The sequence below is a fragment of the Mobula hypostoma genome, chromosome 5 (genome assembly GCF_963921235.1).
Source record: "Mobula hypostoma chromosome 5, sMobHyp1.1, whole genome shotgun sequence".
In the NCBI taxonomy this organism is placed as follows: domain Eukaryota; kingdom Metazoa; phylum Chordata; class Chondrichthyes; order Myliobatiformes; family Myliobatidae; genus Mobula; species Mobula hypostoma.
Genome location: NC_086101.1, coordinates 115420965 through 115437080, shown reverse-complemented (window position 1 = coordinate 115437080; position 16116 = coordinate 115420965). Strand labels below are relative to the sequence as shown.

The following is a 16116-nucleotide window of genomic DNA, read 5'->3' as shown; positions in this document are numbered from 1 at the left end:
GGGTAATTGATTAATCGTTATCATCATCATGTGCCACGTCGTATGACGTGGGCGATCAGGGTCTTTCCACAACCATGAGTGTTCTTGGCAAATTTTTCTACACAAGTGTTTGCCATTCCCTTCTTCTGGGCAGTGTCTTTACAAGACGGGTGCCCCCAGCCATTATCAATACACCTCAGAGATTGTCAGTGGTCACATAACCAGGACTTGTGATCTGCACCAACTGATCAAACGACCATCCAACACCTGCTCCCATGGTCATGTGACCCTGATCCGGTGGGGGGGGGGTGCTAAGCAGGTGACATATATATCAGTACAGTGAAAAACTTTGTCCTGACTATGCAGATCGTTTCACTACAACAGTACATTGAGGTAGTACAGGGGAAAACAGTAACAGAATGCAGAATAAAGTGTCACAGCTACAAAGAAAGTGCAGTGCAGTGTAGGTGGCCAGTAAGGTGCAGGATCATAACAAGGTAGATTGTGAGATCCAAGAATCCATCTTCTTGTAACAGGGGACCGTTCAATAGTCTCAGAACAGCTGGATGGAAGCTGTCCGTGAGCCCGGTGGTTCGGGCTGCCCCTGAGCACGATGATGGATGGACAGAGTGAAAAGGAATGGATAAAGAAGATATAGAAAAGAGTGAGGGGGGAGAAGCGAGAAGGCCTGGTGGGGGAGGGATCTTTGATTACGCCGGCTGGTGCAGACAGACGTTTGTGGAGGCCAGGCTGGTTTTGGTGACGTCCACAACTGTCTGCTGCTGCTAGTGGTCACGGGCCGAGCAGTTGCCAGGGCAAGCTGTGAAGCACCCAGAGCGGATGCTTTCCAGGGTGCATCGGTAAAGGTTGGTGAGGGCCGTCAGAGGAGCTGCTGGAAGCCATTTTCTCATTGCACCCTCCCACAAACATGGCAGTAACATAGCTTTGACAAGATCTGCACCCTCCCCTCGGAGATCGGTCACTGGCTTTCATCTTTGTAGGTCAGTCCCCAGGGGCTGGCAGAGTTTGGATTCATTTGCCCCACACTCTGTTATCACCCACACCTCTCCCTGCCCTGAGCCTTACCTGTGTCAGGTACTCCAGTCCAGGCGGACAGTTGGTGCTGCCCATCAGGGGGGCCTGGACGATGCCGGGGTCCTCTTCGTGATGCCTGTGGTGTGCGCCCGCTGGCGGACTCTGTATTGGCGGGCCACCATGGTAGGGCATTGTGCCTGGCGGGGGAGAAGGGTAAGGATGGAAGCCGGGAGGGGGAGGCTGGTTGGGATCCTGGGGGGGGTACCCGGGCTGCGGGTAACCATACGGTGGCACTGGGTACCCTGTGGGTTGCCCCACAGGGTAGGGCGAAGGTCCCGTTGGATAACCTGAAACAGGAAGTCAGCCGGTCAGTGTCACTCACACTTAGAGAGCAGTCAATGCAGGGGCTGTTCACTGACCTTTCACCCCTGGAGATCAGTCACTGACCTCTCACATCTCACCCCAGTGATCGGTCACAGTTGCCAACCTCTCACCCCAGCGATCCGTCGCAGACATCTCACCCCTGGAGAGCGGTCACTGACCTTTCACTCCTGGACAGCAGACACTGATCTCTCACCACTGTAGGTCAGCCACCTACATTTCACCTCTGGAGGTCAATCATCCACCTTACACCCTGGAGGGCAGTCAATGACCTTACACCCTTGGAGTATAGTCACTGACTTTTCACCAAGAGGTCTACCCTGATCAGTTCAGTCCATGCCCCATGACTGTGATGGGACAGTGTAGAGGGAGCTTCACTCTGTGTCTGACCCTGGGAGCGTGTGATGGGACGGTGCAGAGGGAGCTTCACTCTGTGTCTGACCCTGGGAGTGTGTGATGGGACAGTGTAGAGGGAGCTTCACTCTGTGTCTGACCCCGGGAATGTGTGATGGGACAGTGTAGAGGGAGCTTCACTCTATGTCTGACCCCGGGAGTGTGTGATGGGACAGTGTAGAGGGAGCTTCACTCTGCGTCTGACCCCGGGAGTGTGTGATAGGACAGGGTAGAGGGAGGTTCACTCTGCGTCTGACCCTGGGAGTCTGTGATGGGACAGGGTAGAGGGAGGTTCACTCTGCGTCTGACCCTGGGAGTGTGTGATGGGACAGTGTAGAGGGAGCTTCACTCTGTGTCTGACCCTGGGAGTGTGTGATGGGACAGTGTAGAGGGAGCTTCACTCTGTGTCTGACCCCGGGAATGTGTGATGGGACAGTGTAGAGGGAGCTTCACTCTATGTCTGACCCCGGGAGTGTGTGATGGGACAGTGTAGAGGGAGATTCACTCTGCGTCTGACTCTGGGAGTGTGTGATGGGACAGTGTAGAGGGAGCTTCACTCTGCGTCTGACCCTGGGAGTGTGTGATGGGACAGTGTAAAGGGAGTTTCACTCTGCGTCTGACCCCGGGAGTGTGTGATAGGACAGGGTAGAGGGAGGTTCACTCTGCGTCTGACCCTGGGAGTGTGTGATGGGACAGTGTAGAGGGAGCTTCACTCTGTGTCTGACCCTGGGAGTGTGTGATGGGACAGTGTAGAGGGAGCTTCACTCTGTGTCTGACCCTGGGAGTGTGTGATGGGACAGTGTAGAGGGAGCTTCACTCTGTGTCTGATCCTGGGAGTGTGTGATGGGACAGTGTAGAGGGAGCTTCACTCTGTGTCTGACCCTGGGAGTGTGTGATGGGACAGTGTAGAGGGAGCTTCACTCTGTGTCTGACCCTGGGAGTGTGTGATGGTACACTACAGAAGGAGTTTCACTTTGTGTCTGACCCTGGGAGTGTGTGATGGGACACTACAGAAGGAGTTTCACTCTGTGTCTGACGGGGCATGTGTGCCGAGTTGGTGAAGCAGAATGAGCAGATCCTACCTGCAGCCGACATCAGAGCGGTGAGGGAAGCCTTCGTCAGCGTCTTGAGGCTCCGGGAGGGCCGGAAACACTCTGAGAGAGAGAGGGGGGCAGGCGGTGAGGTGGAGTCCAGGACAGACACGGACCAATAACATTCCTGATTCCCAATTGGTAGGAACCCACCCCTAAGATTTGTCACCCAGCCACGTCCACACATTTACCACCCGTCTGCGCGAGGCTGTCTGCACATGGTCTGCTCCAATGCCAGGCTCAACAGAAATTCGAGGAATGACATCCCATATCGCACATGGGTACCCTGTAACCCAACAGCATGAGCACTGAAACTTAAACTTGAACACTAATACTCAAACTTCCGGTAACCTTCTTCCCCATTTTTACCTCTTTTCTCTCTCCTCCTGATCCACTTACCAACCACCACCCCCTCAGCATCACTTCCCCCTCCCCCACCCACCACACACGCCTCCCACTGTGTCACTTCCCCACACTGCTCCCATCTGTGCTCAACACCTCCCTCATTTGGTTCTGTGCTCCACCTTCCTCTCACATCAGATCCCACCTTCTGCAGCTTTTGTCACCTACATCTGTGACCTTCCAGCCTCTGTTGCTGTTCCCACTCTCCCCCCCTCCATCTGTCCATCTCCCCTCCTCACCTGGATCCACCCATCACCTCCCAGCCTCTGTCACTATTCCCACTCTCCCCTCCTCCATCTGTCCATCTCCCCTCCTCACCTGGATCCACCCATCACCTCCCAGCCTCTGTCACTATTCCCACTCTCCCCTCCTCCATCTGTCCATCTCCCCTCCTCACCTGGATCCACCCATCACCTCCCAGCCTCGGTCACTATTCCCACTCTCCTCTCCTCCATCTGTCCATCACCCCTCCTCACCTGGATCCACCCATCACCACCCAGTCTCTGTCACTATTCCCACTCTCCCCCCTCACCTGGATCCACCCATCACCCGCCAGTTCTTGCACCACCCCCTCCCCTCCACTTCTTTATACGGTCTATCTGCCTTCTAATCTTTCTGCCCATATGAAAGGTCTCGCCCTGTTTTCCTCCACAGATACTGCTTGACTCGGGAGTTTCTTAAGCGTGTGTTTCTGAGAGGAGACAAGTTGTGTGGAAATAGAGAGGTAAGAAACAAGAGGATGGCCATTGCAGATCTGCTTGTGGATTTACGTACGAGTTGGAGTGGGAAGGGCAAGGTTTTGACTGAGACCCTGATTTGGGCCAGCATCGGGCCATCGTACACAGGAGCAGAATTCATCCCATTCATCCCATCGAGTCTGCTCTGCCATTCCATCATGACTGATTTATTATCCCTCCCACCCCATCCTCCTGCCTTCTCCCCAACAGCCTGATTAATGAAGAAAAATCAATTTCCTCCTTAAATATGCCCGATGACTTGGCCTCCACAGCTGCCTGTGACAATAAATTCCACAGATTCACCACCCACTGGCTAAAGAAATTCCTCCTCATCTCTGTTTTTAAGAGCTGTCCTTCTATTCCGAGGCTGTGCCCTCAGTTGTGTATTTAATATTTCAGTAATATTTGAGTAAACTGGTAAATATATTGTTTGATTCAGATTCTCTGTTGTTATATAATTCATTATGGGTTACATGTGTAAATACATGAATTGCATACATCATGACACTACCGTGAGATACACACGCGCCTCACTTAAAGTAAACACGAAGTAAGACTCACACTTTGGGCTCCCGTGTCTTCCTTTGAGTTAGTTTAATTTCAAAGTTACAAAACATAATGCCCTCTGGTTCTAGACTCCCCCACTATAGGAAACATGCTCTCTGTCTGGGCCTTTCCACAACCGTGGGGTTTCAATGAGAAAGCCCCGCATCGAGTACAGGCCCAGATCTTCACACGTTAAACGTTCCATTCCCAGGATCAGAATGACCTGCCCCTGACCCTGCTGCCTGGGAGAAAACTCTGATGAGGGATCTTGGACTGAAACTTTTCACTCTGCTTCGGTCCCCAAAACTGAAGTCGGATCCGAGCACTTCACTCACAGCCCTACAGCAGGTGGTGGATTTGGCCTGGTACATCAGGGGAAAAGCCCTCCCAACCACTGGACACATCTACATGAAACACTGTTGTAGGCCCCATCCACCATCAGAGATCCCCACTGGGGATATCTACACCCACCTGCCCCATCATTGAAATGTTCCCACAACCAATGATCTCACTTTAAAGACTCATTATCTCATTATCTCATGTTCTTGTTAATTATTGCTATTTATTTATATTTGTATTTGCAGTTTGCTGTCTTCTGCACTCAGGTTGATCTTTCATGGATCCTGTTATAGTTACTGTAGCAACAGAAGGGACTGGGCGGAGGCCATGACTCAGTGTACGGCTGGTAGGTCCTCGGTACATTTGCAGTGGGATTGATCGCACATGCCCTGCAACATCGAGTCAAACTCCCACAGCAGCAGCAGCCCAAACTTTAGAGACACTCCCTTAGCTGAACCAGTTTGAAGTGGTTTTGCTACTTATAGCTGCGCAGAAAACCCTCACAAAAACATTTCTTTCAAACAGCCAGTTCACATGCCTTAGCCTTAAAATAATTCTTCTGCCAGCTACTCTGTCAGTTCTTATGGAACCCTATTTCTCTGCGATGCCTTTCCGAGGATGGTGTTAGATGGGTGTTTGCACTCTCTGTGTCTGCCATGTTCTAACCCCTCAAAGTTCAAAGTCCAGTCCTGATGAAGGGTCTCGGCCCGAAATGTTGGCTGTACTCTCTTTCATAGATGCTGCGTTGCTTGCTGAGTTCCTCCTGCACTGTGTGCGTGTGTGTTGCTTAAAGGTCAAAGTAAATCTATTAGCAAAGTACACATGTCACCATATACAACCCTGACGTTCATTTTCCTGGACACATACATAAGTACAAAGAAAACACGGCAGCAGCGAATTTCTGTGGCCTACAGTAAAATTGTTCCAGGATTCCCAATAACCCTTTATTTCCTCTCAACACGACAATAGAGAGCAGGAGAAGGCTACTCGGCCCCTCAAGCCTGCCCTGTGCTCCTGCTGACTCCTGATAACCTTTCACCTCCCCTTCCCTTTTACTGTCAAGGATCTATGTATCTGGGACCTTAATCTTCAGGTGTATTGATTCCGAATTTGACCAAAGTTTGAGGGAGAGTTCTGCAATCTGAGCACCCACTGAGAGAATTTATATTGCCTCGAGTGGGTAGCGTCTTCATTTTACTAGCATTCAGTCATGCAACATAGATACATGGGAGAGAACCACAGTCACAGTTGCAGTCAGAGATCCTTTGTCAGAATTACCTCCAGGGTAACAGGGGCAGGAGCAGGTCATTCCAATCCCAGGAACGAAGGGGTTAATATGTGAGGAGCGTTTGATGGCTCTGGGCCTGTACTCACTGGAGTTTAGAAGAATGAGGGGTGATCTCATTGAAAACCTTGACACGGCCTCGACAGAGTGGATGTGGGGAGCAAGTTTCCTATGGTGGGAGAGTCTAGGACCAGAGTGTACAACCTCAGAGTAGAAGGATGTCCCTTTAGTACAGAGATGAGGAGGAATTTCTTCAGCCACAGGGAGGTGAACCTGTGGAATTTGTTACCACTGATGGCTGTGGAGGCCAAATCATTGAGTACATTTAAAGTGGAGGTTGACAGGTTCTCGATTAGTAAGGATCTCTAAGGTTATAATTCCTGCTAACTATCAGGTGACCATTTACACCAGGGGTTCCCAACCTTTTCTATGCCATGGACCAATACCATTAAGCAAGGGGTTTCATAGAGCCCAGGTTGGGAACCCCTGGTTTACACCAATCCCATTCTAATCTCCTCAGGAGTCCATTAAATCTCCCCTGGTTCTAGATTCTTCCACAGGACAAAGCATCCCTTCCACACCCGCCCTGTCAATAGCCCTCAGGGTCTAGGAGCTTCAAGAACTCCGTCTCAATCTTCTGGACTCTGTTGGTATTGACCCTATCAAGTTCAAGTTCAGTTATCATTCAGCCACACAAGAATATCCATGAATACAGCCAATGGAAACAGAGTTCCTCTGGGACCAAAGTACAAACCACAACACCAACAGTCACACACAGCACAAAGCCCATATAGTACATACAGTCATACAAAAATATATATAGTCCCTGACTGACACACCCTGTAAATTGATGGTGTATGGCTGTTATCAGCAAGAACAAACAGTTCTTAGCAGTCCACAGATGAACGTATGCACGCACGTAATCCAGCTTGTCCTTCCACTGGAGGGCAGCACTGATGGGAGTGGACAACCCCGGACCCAGCATGGACACTGCCCAACACTGCCCCCAGCATCTTCTCCCCTGGACTGCTGCAACAGGCAAGCCTGCAGCTTGAGGCCTAATCCTCGCTACAGCTGAGGCCACGCAGATACCCTGCCGTTTGCCTCGCCTAATAGACAAGGGAAACGGACTTACAGTATTTTACATTAACCAATGCCCAACAGGGTCCAGATATTGCAAGAGCAACACCCAAGACAATCACTCACAAGAGAAAATCTGCAGATGTTGAAAATCCAAGCAACACACGCAAAATGCTGGAGGAACTCAGCAGGCCAGGCAGCATGGCCTGCTGAGTTCCTCCAGCATTTTGTGTGTATTGCCAAGACAATCACTTGTTGCTAGACTGCACATCACCTTATGCACAGACTCTAATGCCTTTCTGTAACAGGCAGTAACATGGTCCGCACCAAACCCAGCTCCTCCACCAATGAGCAGATCGCTGATGGGGCAGGCCTGCGGTACTTGAAGTTCTTAATGCCCAGCGTTGCCTTACAATGGTAAAATTGAAAATAGAATGATGTGCCACCGGTGGGAATTTGACCCAGGTCACTGGTACTGTAAAACGTTGCGCTAACCACGATTCTACCATGCTGTCTTCCCTTTTGCTGTTTTGGGATTTGAACTCACATTTCCGGATCAATGGTCCCGCTCCCTGATTATTGATCCAGCTAAAGTTTGAGGAGAGATCAAAACCTGGTTCATCATCTAAGTTGGTCACTGTTAAATCCATTGAGGCTTCTTTGACTACAAAGTGCAGAGTAAAAAATAATCCTCTCTCCTTTTCTCCTGGGCATCATTGTAGCACAGTAGTTAGCATAATGCTTAATAGTGCCAGGGATTGGGATTCAACTCGCACCGCTGAGTGTATGTTCTCCCTGTGACCGGGCAGGTTCCCTCCGGGTGCTCCAGTTTCCTCCCACAGTCCAAAGACGTACCCGTCGGTAGGCTAATTGGTCGTTGTCAATTGTGCTGTGACATACCGGTTAGCGTCACTCAGTTGTGGCCGCCTACGTTGGCACCGGAAGCAATGTCTCCAGCACGTCCTCAGACCGTGTTGGTGTTTAACGCAAGCAACACATTTCACTGTATGTTCCAATGTGCATGTGACAAATAAAGCTAATCTTTAATCTCTCTTACATCTTCTGCCAAGCAAAAAGATAAAACAAAACCCTGAAGGCAAGTACCACCAGGCTCGAGGACAGATTCTATTGTGTTGTTATAAAACTACTGAACAGTCCCCTAGTACGAAAGTGGACTCGACCTCACAACCTACCTCGTTATGCCCATGTAGCTTATTGTCTGCCTGTACTGTACTTTTTCGGTAGCTGTTATACTTCATTCTGCATTGCTATTGTGATAAAAACATAAAATATAAGCCATCAGGCCACTTGGCTCTGCTCTGTCATTTCATCACAGCTGACTCATTTTCCTCTCAAACCCAATCTCCTGCCTTGTCCCCGTAACCCTTCATGCCTTGACTAACCTCTGCCTTACATATACCCAAAGACTTGGACTCCAAAGCTGCCTGTGGCAACAAATTCCACAGATTCACCACTCTGTAGTTAAACACACTCCTCCTCATCTCCATTCTAAAAGGACATCCCTTTATTCTGATTCTGTGCCCTTTGGTCTTCGACTCTCCCACCATTGGAAACATCCTCTCCACACCCACTCCATCAAAGCTTTTCAACATTCGATACCTTTCAATGAGGTCTCCCCTTGTTCTTCTGAATTCCGATGAGTACAGGCCCAGAGCCAGCAAACACTCCTCATTGGATAAACCTTTCAATCCCGGAATCATTTTCATGAACCTCCTTTCAACCCACTCCAATGTCAGCAAAACCTTTCTTTGATAAGGAGCCCAAAAGTGTTCATAATATTCCAAGTGAGGCCTCACCAGTGCTTTATAAAGCCTCAACATTACATCCTTGCTTTTATATTCTATTCCTCTTGAAATGAATACTAACATCACATTTGCCTTCCTCACCATAGACTCAACCTGCAAATTAACCTTTAGGGAATCGTGCATGAGGACTCCAAAGTCTGTTCACACCTCAGATTTTTTGTATTTTCCCTCCATTTAGAAAATAGTCAACCTTTTCATCTCTTCTACCAAATTGTATGACCATACACTTCCCGACACTGTATTTCATCTGCCACTTCTTCGCCCAATCTCCTAATCTGTCTAAATCTTTCTGTAACCTCGGGAGGAGAAGATGGCAGTGCGACGCAGCGCGCGCAGCTCTCCAGTGAAAATACATCGTTTCTGTTAAATAGGGGCCGTGGACAATTCTGATTTGATGGAGACAGACGTGAAAGCACAGAGGAACATCTGGAGAAATTTCTGAAATGCCAGTTCGCTACTGCTGTTACTGTGCGATCGACAATCTCCGGAGAGAAGGCCCAAAATCCCCGGCTTTCCCTGCTGTTGGCACCGAGGCTGAGGTCGAAGCTTTTGGATAGAGATGGTGCTCAGTACTTGGTGTCGGAGGGCTGATCGGAGGCTCGAAGTTTTTGGACAGCTCAGAGTCGGACTGTGGTCGGGCATGGCAGGGAGAGTTTTCTTCCTTCTCCCGTCTGCGTGAGATGTGGGACCTTCGAGACACTTTGAACTTTTTTACTGTGCCATGGCCTGTTCTTCATCAAGTTATGGTATTGTTGCACTGTTGTAACTATATGTTGTAATTATGTGGTTTTTGTTAGTTTTTTCAGTCTTGGTCTGTCCTGTGTTTCTGTGATATCACACCGGAGGAATATTGTATCATTTCTTCATGCACGCATTACTAAATGACAATAAAAGAGGACTGCGTGTCCTCAAAATCTAATCTAAACTAATCTAACCTCTCTTCTTTCTCAAAGTATCCTGCCCCACAACCTTTTTCCGTATCTTCCTCAAACTTGGCCACAAAGGCATCAACTCTGTCATCCAAATTAAATTCCGTCATCCAAGTTAATGACCTGATCTGTATGAACAGTATACAAGCCGAGCTTTTCACTGTATCTTCAGTACAGGTGACAATAATAAACCAATTCTATACTCCTTGGAAGTACATCAGAATTAACTGTGAAACCTTATTCTGCATTCTGTTATTTTGCCTTCTACCATGTCAATGCCATGTTTCATGAAATACTCTGCACAGACTGCATGCAAAACAGGTTTTGACTGTACCTTGGTATATGACAATAATAAACCAATTTATTTACCAGTTTACCAAATTATGTGGACCGTCTGCTGAGTATACAACCATAAAAGCAGCGAGTTATGGAGAGGGTGTGGAACGCAGAGAACTGTGAAGATGGACAAGTGGAATCTGTACGAACACTGGCGTTAGGGACAGAATGATGGGGTGGGAGGGGGGGATGGCGCTTCATGCTTGGACTGTTCTCAGCCCAGTCTATCTACTCACCCACTCAGCCAGCTCGCCCACCTCACCCCTGAAACCTACTCTGAGTCCCACCTGGTTTTGATGTCTGACTGTCCCATCTCCCTCACTGGCTGGTGATCCGGTGAAAGGGGCCCTCTGGAGTATTCAGGAGGGCAGGCGTCGGTCTAGAGAATGGGCCAGGGACGCCACAAATGACCTCGGTACTAGCACACAAACACACTGGTACAAGGGATTCTGCTGGTGTTGGAAGTCCAAAGCAACACACACAAAATGCTGGAGGAGCTCAGTCGGCCTGGCAGCATCTATGCAGGGGAATAAACAGTCGACATTTCGGGCCGAGACCCTTCATCAGGACTAGAAAGGAAGGGGGAGCAGTCAGAACAAAAAGGTGGAGGGAGGGGAGGAAGAAGTATGAGCTGGAGGTGTAAGAGTCGGAGATCGGCAGAGATCACAGAGGGGGAGCAATGAGAGAGGGTCTCACTGAACTCCCATCAAAGCGAAGATTTAAACTTCTTCAGGGTCAGCTCTGCAGTGGAGCAGCAGATCATAAACACAAGAGATTCTGCAGGTACTGGAAACCTAGAACAATACACACAAAATGCTGGGGGAACTCAGCAGGTCAGGCAGCATCCATGGAAAGGAATAAACAGATGATGTTTTGGGCCAAGACCCTTCTTCAGGACTGAAAGTGAAGGGGAAAGACATCAGAATAAAAAGGTGTGAGGACACACACGCACAAAACCAAGACCACAAGAGACTGCAGAGAACTGTGGACACATCACGCAAACCCGCCTTCTCTCCGTTGACTCCGTCTACACTTGCCACTGCCTCGAGATAGCAGCCAAGATAATCAAGGACCTCCTCCCTCCTCCCTCCTCCACCTGGACATTCTCTCTTCCCTCCTCTCCTGTCAGGTAGATGACACAAAACGCCACGCTGTATCTTCGGACCCAAGCACAGGATCACACAGAGACTCGGAAGTTTAAACAAAACTAGGAATTTTATTAAACAAAAAAGTTGAATTTGGATAACTCGGAATAACTTGGCTAGAGCTTCATTAGGTGAGGATCAGGATACCCAGGCCAATGAGGGGTTAGCTCTGCCCCTTTAAATATACCCCAAGGCACAAAAGATCTGTGCCCAGCTGATAAAACCCCAGACTAATTACAAGCTAACAAGTAACTACTGTAATCAGTGACAAAGGTCCGAGGCTACGTAAATGGACACCTACAATGACTCGGAGAATTAACTGGAAGTATTCAAGGACAATTGCAACTTAAATGTAAGCTACAGAAGACTAAACAATAACGCCTAAAAAACTGAAGCACAACAATATAGATAACTACAATTAATAAAATGCAGAGAATACAGAAAAAATGCAAACAGCAAAAAAGCTCAGAGCTGTCAGCATAATGCACTGACGACCCAAGGCCGTGACAACTAAAGTAGAGAACTCGTGCCACCAGGAAAGGACTGCTGACATTGGAGATGGCCCAGAGGAGGTTCACGAGGGGGAACATGTGAATGAAAGGGTTAATATGTGAGGGGCATTTGATGGCTCTGGGTATATACTTGCTGGAGTTGAGAAGAATGAGGGAGATCTCACTGAAACCTATCGAATATTGCAAGGCCTAGATAGAGTGGATGTGGAGAGGAGGCTGCCAAGAGTGGGGGAGCCTAGGACCAGAGGGCACAGCTTCAGAATAGAAGCACATCCCTTTAGAACAAAGGTGAGGATGAATTTCTTTAGCCAGAGGCTGGTGAATCTGTGGAATTCATTGCCACAGATGGCTGTGGAGGCCCAGTCATTGGCAGTATTTAAAGTGGAGTTCCTGATTAAATAGGTTCCTGATTAGTAAAGGTGTCAAAGGTTATGGGGAGAAGACAGGGGAATGGAGGTTGAGAAGGAAAATAAATCAGCCAAGATCAAAAGATGGAGCAGATTCAATGGGCTGAATGGCCTAATTCTGCTCCTTTGCCTTATGGATCAGAAGCTACATTTGTCTAAAGCCCTCAGTAACAGCTCACACTTTTGACACAAGATCATGGTTTCAAATCCTTCTCCAGGCTCCTTATTCCCAATGTCAGTACAGAGAAATTATCTTCAGAAAGAGACTTGAAACGAGGACTCTAGGATTCAATTATTAATTTTATACATCACCAAAACAGGGCCATTCGGACCAGCTAACCTCCACACAGTCTTTTCCTTTCGATCTGCGTCATCTCCACCTCTCAGTACCTTGTTTATTCTCTGACACTTACTTGATATCATCTAATCTTGACCACTTCCTGAAGTCTCATGTTCTAGTTTGTAACACCCTGTTAAAGGAACATCTTCTTCTAGAAGACTAGGGTGACAGAGTGTTCAGAGTGACAGCGTGGGCCAAAGTGCCTGTATGTGCTTTCCTGCTCTGTGTTCTAATACCTCAACATCATCTCTGAATCCTTTAAATCTCTTAATATCTGGAAATTCAGCCGCAGGCTTGACTGAGCTGTATGTCCCACCAGCACAGTGAAGAACTCTAACTATTCACCACACTCTGGGTGGGGAAATCTCTCCCAACTCTGTCCTACACAGCAACTCCTTATTCTGAGGCTGTGCGCCATGATTCTAGAGGTACGAGGATGGGAAATGCTTAGAGGGATGTGGGCCAAATGGGATGAATTTACATAGACCTCTTGGTCTGCACGGCGGCAAATGGGACAAGTTTGAGAAGGCCCTTGGTTGGCATGGACAAGTTGGAATGAAGGTATTGGTAATGGTATTGTCACAAGAACCAAGACACAATGAAAAGATTGTCTTGCATACAGTTCATACAGGTCAGAACATTATAGAGTGCATGGAGATAGACACTTGAATATTTCTGTAGATGTACTGTGGAGAGCATTCTAACTGGCTGCATCCTGGGGGGTGGGCTACTGCACAGGATGGAAATAAGCTGCAGAGAGTTGTGACCTCAGTCAGCTCCATCATGGGCACTGGTCTCCGTAGTATCCAGGGCATCTTCAAGGAGCGATGCCTCAAAAAGGTGGCATCCATCATTATGGACCCCCCTCACCCAGGACAAGCCCTCTTCTCATTGTTACCATCAGGGAGGAGGTACAGGAGCCTGAAGACACACACTCAATGATTCAGAAACAGCTTCTTCCCCTCTGCCATTCAATTTCAAAATGGGCAATGAACCCAAGAACATTACCTTACTACCTTTTTATTTCTGTTTTTGCACTACTTATTTAACAAATGAATATATATATTACTGTAAATCAGTTTTTCATTAATATGTATTGCATTCTACTGCTGCCACATAAACTTCACAAAATATGCTGGTGATATTGAACCTGATTCTGAATAACAACACTTTACATACACACCACCAAGTTCAATTCCCTCGGCTGTCTGTAAGGAGTTTGTACGTTCTCCTCTGGGTGCTCTGGTTTTCTCCCACAGTCCAAAGACATACCAATTGGTCATTGTAAATTGTCCCATGTTTAGGGTAGGGTTAAACTGTAAATCATCCCATGTTTAGAGTAGGGTTACATTGTGAATCGTTCCATGTTTAGAGTAGGGTTACATTGTGAATCGTCCCATGTTTAGAGTAGGGTTACATTGTGAATCGTCCCATGTTTAGAGTAGGGTTACGTTGTGAATCGTCCCATGTTTAGAGTAGGGTTACATTGTGAATTATCCCATGTTTAGAGTAGGGTTACATTGTGAATTGTCCCATGTTTAGAGTAGGAGTACATTGTGAATCGTCCCATGTTTAGAGTAGGAGTACATTGTGAATCGTCCCATGTTTAGAGTAGGGTTACATTGTAAATCGTCCCATGTTTAGAGTAGGGTTACATTGTGAATCGTCCCATGTTTAGAGTAGGGTTACATTGTGAATCGTCCCATGTTTAGAGTAGGATTACATTGTGAATCGTCCCATGTTTAGAGTAGGGTTACATTGTGAATCGTCCCATGTTTAGAGTAGGGTTACATTGTGAATCGTCCCATGTTTAGAGTAGGGTTACATTGTGAATCGTCCCATGTTTAGAGTAGGGTTACATTGTGAATCGTCCCATGTTTAGAGTAGGGTTACATTGTGAATCGTCCCATGTTTAGAGTAGGGTTACATTGTCAATCGTCCCATGTTTAGAGTAGGGTTACATTGTCAATCGTCCCATGTTTAGAGTAGGGTTACATTGTCAATCGTCCCATGTTTAGAGTAGGGTTACATTGTGAATCGTCCCATGTTTAGATAGAGTAGGGTTACATTGTAAATCGTCCCATGTTTAGAGTAGGGTTACATTGTGAATCGTCCCATGTTTAGAGTAGGGTTACATTGTGAATCGTCCCATGTTTAGAGTAGGGTTACATTGTGAATCGTCCCATGTTTAGAGTAGGGTTACATTGTGAATCGTCCCATGTTTAGAGTAGGGTTACATTGTGAATCGTCCCATGTTTAGAGTAGGGTTACATTGTGAATCGTCCCATGTTTAGAGTAGGGTTACATTGTGAATCGTCCCATGTTTAGAGTAGGGTTACATTGTGAATCGTCCCATGTTTAGAGTAGGAGTACATTGTGAATCGTCCCATGTTTAGAGTAGGGTTACATTGTGAATTATCCCATGTTTAGAGTAGGGTTACATTGTGAATCGTCCCATGTTTAGAGTAGGAGTACATTGTGAATCATCCCATGTTTAGAGTAGGAGTACATTGTAAATCATCCCATGTTTAGAGTAGGGTTACATTGTGAATCGTCCAATGTTTAGAGTAGGGTTACATTGTGAATTATCCTGAAGTGGGAGGGTGAAGAGCCAGAGGTCCTGGTACATATAGGTACCAATGACATAGGTAGGAAAAGGGATGAGGTCCTGAAAGAAGAATATAGGGAGCTAGGAAGGGAGTTGAGAAAAAGGACCGCAAAGGTAGTAATCTCGGGATTACTGCCTGTGCCACGCGACAGTGAGAGTAGGAATGCGATGAGGTGGAGGATAAATGCGTGGCTGAGGGATTGGAGCAGGGGGCAGGGATTCAAGTTTTTGGATCATTGGGACCTCTTTTGGCGCAGGTGTGACCTGTACAAAAAGGACGGGTTACACTTAAATCCTAGGGGGACCAATATCCTGGCAGGGAGATTAGCGGGGGCTACTGAGGTGACTTTAAACTAGAATGGTTGGGGGGTGGGAATCAAATTAAAGCGGCTAGGTGTGAGGAGGTTAGTTCACAACAGAGGGATGGGAACCAGTGCAGAGAGACAGAGGGGTGTAAAGTGAGCGTAGAAGCAAAGAGTACAAAGGGGAAAAGTAAAAGTGGCAGGCCGACAAATCCAGGGCAAGCATTAAAAAGGGCTAAGATAGTTGTAAAAGAGCGCCTGAAGGCTCTATGTGTCAATGCAAGGAGCATTCGTAATAAGGTGGATGAATTGAAAGTGCAGATTGTTATTAATGATTATGATATAGTTGGGATCACAGAGACATGGCTCCAGGGTGACCAGGGATGGGAGCTCAACGTTCAGGGATATTCAATATTCAGGAGGGATAGACATGAAGGAAGGGG

General features: G+C 47.6%; 1 protein-coding gene across 5 annotated transcripts in view; it reads right to left on the bottom strand.

The window, feature by feature from the left end:
• LOC134346947 (phospholipid scramblase 2-like) overlaps positions 1-16116 on the bottom strand; it is a 103445-nt gene that overhangs the window by 37427 nt on the left and 49902 nt on the right. For 4 of the 5 annotated variants that reach the window (XM_063048836.1, XM_063048831.1, XM_063048834.1 and 1 more), the window contains 2 exons: positions 2871-2942; positions 1066-1361 (listed from right to left, as the gene is read on the bottom strand). In XM_063048836.1, the coding sequence (XP_062904906.1) occupies positions 1066-1361; positions 2871-2883 (309 nt within the window). In that variant the 5' untranslated portion in view covers positions 2884-2942. Of the gene's footprint in view, positions 1-1065; positions 1362-2870; positions 2943-12735; positions 12755-16116 lie in introns of those variants that run through there. The other variant, XM_063048835.1, reaches the window with a different exon arrangement.